Below are 5,426 nucleotides of genomic sequence, written 5' to 3'. Positions count from 1 at the left end.
AGAGCCTGCTTTTAAAAATTACTATCAAAAAGCCATTACTTTTAAAATAATCAGAATATTTTATTTTTACTAAACATAAGTGCTTGGGAAGCAGATTTTAGCTCATACCCATTTTTTAGCTCATTTCTGCTCTTCGGTTCTAACGAAGCTTGGGTTGAAGAAGCGTTCTTCAAGCTCAAACTCTGAGTCTCTGAGTGAGGCGCTTCTCCGATCTTAGCCAGCCTACCGCAACGACACCGCTTCGATCAATGAAGAGAAATAAACGACCGCCAACCAACAGAAACAGACCCCCAAATCAAGAAGACGACGACGATGAAGAAGAGCATGATCAGAAACCCTACCTTCTGCATTTGCCAGAGCACATAATAATGGAGATCTTCTGCAAAATCCCAACAAAAACCCTCATCCAATGCAAGCGAGTGTGCAAGTCTTGGCGTTCTTGCCTCTCAGACCCTCAATTCACCAAAGAACTATTTTCGCGAACACCCGCTTGCCTCTTGGTCACTGGCGTCCGCTCGCGCTGGGGCCACTTCTTGGTCGACCTCGACAGGGCCGGGTGGCAAAACGACGTCGCCTTGAAGCTTTTCAGTATAAGAAGTCTCCGAACTCTTTGTATGACCATTGTAGGCTCGTGCAATGGCTTCCTCTGTCACTACGAAGCCCATTTTGACTTGAGCCGTCATCTTCACATCTCCAATCCAGTTACTGGTGAGTTTTTATCTCTCCCAACACCTCCAAATCCTGATACACGTGACCGTTATGGTTTTGGGTTCAGCCCCATCAGTGAGGTCTACAAGCTAGTTCGGGTTTTGTCTCCAAACGGAAAGCCTGACCAACCTGACCAAGTAATGGTTTTGACTGTTGGCTCTGGCATTTGGAGAAACATTGGGCATCCTGCCTACTCTTTTGATGGTGTAACTCCTCATGGGATTTATATCAATGGGTTTCTTCATTGGATTGGTCACAGTAGTAGTGACTGTTCCCGTTTGGTATGTGCCTTTGATGTCGAAAGTGAGCAGTTCCAAGAGTTACCACTGCCCCCTTGTATTTATGATCTGGATGGAACTTATTTTAAGCTCGGAGTATTGAAAGGTTGGCTCTCTGTAATTCTTAACTTGAATGATGATATCATTGTTTGGGTGATGAAGGATTATGGAATGAAGGAGTCTTGGACTAAAGAGCACGAGTTTAAAAATCCAGTTGGTTTTTTTGGCTTTTCAGTATTGAATTTTACTGAGGAAGGGCAAGTCTTGGGGTTACATCGTAATCGATTGCAGGCTTATGCTCTGGTAACAAAGGGCCTTGTGAGGGTTGAGGTTGATCAATTACCTTCAGTGGTTTCAGAGGCATGGGACCTTGTTCCAAGCTTTGTTTCGCTTAAGGATATCGCCAGAGGGTTACAGCTTGAAGGTACCATATGTCAATCCTGAGGCATTTTGTATTTCTTGCTCTGTGCAATTTGAACTTTTCGAAGTAATTTTTTTATTAATGGTAGTGATAGAAGGCCTAGTTAGTGTAGTTTTGTTTAGTTTTTTCCATTTAGTTGCACATCACCCCGTGTGTTATTTTGGATCCATCCAATTACTGTTATGTCAGTTGTTACTGAGAAATGGCTCAACATTCTAACTTGTGACACATGTTATTCTAGATAGGAAAGCTGCAGTGTTATAATTAATTTTGCCTTCTTAAGCTAGATGTAGTTTGTCGAATTAATGCTCTTTCTCTTCTGCTGTTGGTCGATTAAACGTCCACTAAACTGCAGTTTTCTCTTACAAAATAAAATCTTTTCCTCTAAAAAAACAAAAAACAAACTTCTGACAAATGGTAGTTTGGATCTTGTAATTTGAATTGGTGGAGAGGATAGTATTTTGGAATTGTTTTCGTTGCCCTTGTGCTATAGAATTGTGGTGGAAATTGTTTAGGGAGATGAAGGCCGGTTGGGTTATCCCTAAGGGGTGTTTTGAATTTCTGAGCACCAAGTTTGAGGCTTTGGGGAGGGGCAAGAAAGCCAAAACATTACGGGGGTGCTTGTTGTTGGCATTTTCCTGGAACAATTTGGATGGAGTGCAATAAGAATATTTGAGGATTATAAGGGCACGAGGGTAGATGAACTTTGGGACAGAGTGAGTTCCTGCGAAGCTTTATGGGCATCGCTTTCAGCTGAGTTTATGGATTATTATCATTCTTCTATAATTTTGGATTTGTTAGCAGCTGCGAAGTGATACTAGATCTTTCAAATTTTGAGGTTTTTCTTACTCGCCTTTTTTTATGTTTTATTTTCTCCCTTCTCTTTATATTGTGGATTCCTTATCCACTCTTTCTAATCAGATTTTCTACTTTAATAAACTGTTGTTTTTCTTCAAAAGAAAAAAAAAAGTTCTTTCAACATCTAGTTGATGGGATTATTCATACATTCCTCCGTGTTAGATTATAGTATCTAATATTAAAAAAATGGGATATTAAGTGTCACAAATGCTTATTAAATAATACCTGGAAATTTTGGTGGGTTGGGAGCAACTGTAAATTTATTGTTTTAAGTAATCTTTTAGACCATTGCACTTTAATATTTTCATTCTATTTCATGCAGGACTTCAGGGTGTGCATCGTGTATGAGCGAGCCCTTTACGGTAAAATATCCATACCCGCATTGTCACACGAGGTATAGATGTGACCGTCTGGCTGATTAATAATACCTTGTAATTGCAGATCAATGGTGGTTTAATGACTCCCAACTATGAAAGTTCGAAGGAACAGAGTTGTTGCTCAGTGCAAGGAGAAAATAGAGAATCTGTGCAAGTAAATCTCTTATCCAGGAATTAACAGAAGCATTTTGAAGGGCAGGCAATTTGTATGAAATAAGTATTGCAAAGCATAGGTAGGTAGCCAGTCCAATAGTTTTTCAATTCCCCCTTTTGTTTATTTTTTTAATTTTATGCCTCTCCTAATGAAAGGTCGATAAATATCTACAAACTCACACACACACCGATGCGGGGGGTCAAGCCTAGGACCGCTCCTAGGAAGGGGCAAAGCCCCAGCCACTGTACTGTGGTGCCCAGTCGCTCGATTCCCTGTTTAGGCAAGTTCCTTGCTGTCCTGTCTCTTCAAGCATAATATACTATTTAATTTTTTTGGATTTATAGTCTGTAACAGCGACGGGCAAGAATTCTTGAAATTTGTGTGCATTTCTTACTTCATTCCTGCAAGGAAGGTCATAGTGTGAAGCAGCAGTTGGGCAACGCACCCTGCATAAGGTTGTAATATTGTCTAGGATTGAAATCGGCTTAATAGTTCAAGTTCGTGTCGTGCTTAGCCTGCTTTGGCTCATTCGAGCTCCAACTTGAGAGAACCAAATGAAACATGAATAAAAGATTAGGCTCGGTATTGAATTTGGTATATTCACTTCTAAAGCTTATGTATATAGCTCATGGAATAAAACGATGAGGTGAAGAGAAAAGGCGTATAGAGAAAGATGAGGCAGATAGGGTGGGAGGAGACTTGAGCGAAAAGTGTTGGACAAAAATGCTGTTAAAAAGGTGATAATCTTGTGTGTCATCCGTGAAGAATTTTAACAAAATTTCAGACGGAATGTATATGCCTATGTATATAAATAGGACGGTTTTATTTTTTATTTTTTATTTTTTATAATAATAATTAAAATCAATAAGAACATTTTTGTAAATGAGGTGTTTCAAATTCCCCAAGAGTCTTTGCAATCATATTAACGGCGACCTTGCTAAATTTTGGTGGGGAAACTCTGAGTTCGGATCCAAGATGCATTGGAAGGCTTGGAAATTCTTGGGTGCTAGTAAGGAGAAAGGAGGCTTAGGATTCCGAGACTTGAATAGCTTCAATGTGGCTTTGTGGGGAAGCAATGTTGAAGAATTTGGATGAATCCCCAAGCTTTATGGGTAAAAATCCTAAAAGCACGTTATTTCCCGAATGTGGATTTTATGCAAGCTGGAATTGGCCACAGACCGTCATGGATTTGGGCGAGTCTTCTTGATGGTCGAGATCTGTTTAAACAACATATGGCTATGCAAGTTATGGATGGAGGGAGTATAAATATTTCGGAAGACAACTAGATTCCTCATTCTCAAGGGGTTTATACCCCTCTGCCCGGCCCCCCTCCTCCCTCTGGCCCTGTTATGGTTAATCAACTACTGGATCTTCTTCACCGAACCTGGAATCTTGATGCTCTAGAAGGAAGCATAAGACCAGATTTGATTCGTTTGATTATTGATATCCCTGTTGGCATCACGGACTGTCCTGATAGAAGAATTTGGCCATGGACGCCTGATGGATCCTATAGTGTAAGATTGGGGTATCACAGAGCTCATATTGGCATGGAAATAAACATTAGTGGGAGTGAACATTCATCACATAGAGTGGCTGATGTGGTTTGGAAGTGTAGGGGTCTTTTTATTCCAGTAGCCTGACAAATGGGATTGTGCTGCCAAAAAAGAGAAACAGGTGAAGCTGCCCCTGTATCTGAGTTCAAGGATCAGGCCCCAAGAGTGTTTCGAAAGGGTAGCTGAGCCTTAGGAAACACTTTGGTCTTCTTCACTAATGAAACCAACAGTAGCTTACAAATAAATTCTTGGCTTGGCATGAGAAGCTTGTGGCATGAGAGCTGAGCATTCATGAGTTTAGCATGAGAGAGAGAGAGAAAGAGCTACGATTTCCAGAAGAGAAGATGGGATGAGATGGAGGAATATGGCTAGAAATTGCAGGGGTTTCAGGGATGAGAGATGATGATTGCTCTCTGGATTTGTGTTTATGGAAAGAGAGGAAGAAGATGGAAGCATGGGTGGCTTTAGCATATTTCCAGCAGCTTGACGAAAACTTCGTCAAGCTCCTGGGTGATTTGACAGAAGAGAAGATGGGAAGCAATGGAAGAACAAGGCTTGGAATCGAAGGGTTCCAGAGATGAGAGATGATGCTTGCTCTCTCTGGATGCGAGTTTTGAGAGAGAGAGAGGAAGAAGATGGAAGAACAAAGCATGAAATTGAAGGGTTCCATAGGGGATGCTTGCCTTCGATGATTTGTCCTGGTTGCTGGGAGGCTTGCAGCAATGCAGGTGATTTTTGAGATCAGTTCTCAGATGTGTTTGCCGGGTAGAAAGTGCTTCCTTTTATAGGCACTAAATACCTTAATTTTGTTAAGCTTCCTTCCCCCATTCTCTTCACTTTCTTCCATTTAATCTTGTTTGGTGAAACTTCTCTAGCCTGAGCATGTAGGCATGAAGCTTTTTGGAGTTTCAAGACCATCAGGCAGCTGGACTTCTCCATGTGGGTGAGGAGCCGCCCACTTTTGTTTCTTGTTTTCTTACCAAAGCTTGAAGAGGAAAGAATAGGTAAGGGTTTTAGTCAAAAAAGGTGATCAGCACATGGGTTTGCTTGGTTTTGATGGTTTTGACAGAAATGCTA

At 41.0% G+C, this 5,426-nt stretch overlaps 1 protein-coding gene across 2 annotated transcripts; it reads left to right on the top strand.

Annotated features, from left to right (window-relative positions):
- Positions 1 to 113: 113 nt before the first annotated feature.
- Positions 114 to 3,135, top strand: LOC117614606 (F-box protein At3g07870-like). 2 transcript variants are annotated; one of them, XR_004583893.1, is made up of 4 exons: positions 125 to 1,410; positions 2,588 to 2,627; positions 2,707 to 2,875; positions 2,952 to 3,135. XR_004583893.1 is itself a non-coding variant. In XM_034343476.1 (3 exons), the coding sequence occupies exons 1-2, from the start codon at positions 249 to 251 to the stop codon at positions 2,611 to 2,613; spliced, it is 1,188 nt and encodes a 395-aa protein (XP_034199367.1). In that variant the 5' UTR covers positions 114 to 248; the 3' UTR covers positions 2,614 to 2,627; positions 2,707 to 3,135. The 2 variants fall into 2 exon arrangements, 1 of the variants encoding a protein (XP_034199367.1); XM_034343476.1 differs by having other exon boundaries at positions 114 to 1,410; positions 2,707 to 3,135.
- Positions 3,136 to 5,426: the final 2,291 nt, after the last annotated feature.

Source organism: Prunus dulcis, chromosome 1 (assembly GCF_902201215.1).
Source record: "Prunus dulcis chromosome 1, ALMONDv2, whole genome shotgun sequence".
Taxonomy (NCBI): Eukaryota; Viridiplantae; Streptophyta; class Magnoliopsida; order Rosales; family Rosaceae; genus Prunus; species Prunus dulcis.
Note: the sequence above shows the minus strand (reverse complement) of the source record. Positions and strands in the feature narration are given on the sequence as shown.

Bases quoted from the DNA above. Each gene is read 5' to 3' on its own strand.
- LOC117614606 (XM_034343476.1), top strand. From the start codon at position 249: ATGAAGAGAAATAAACGACCGCCAACCAACAGAAACAGACCCCCAAAT. The intron at 1,411-2,587 runs GTACCATATGTC...TATTTCATGCAG, and splicing joins CAGAGGGTTACAGCTTGAAG to GACTTCAGGGTGTGCATCGT.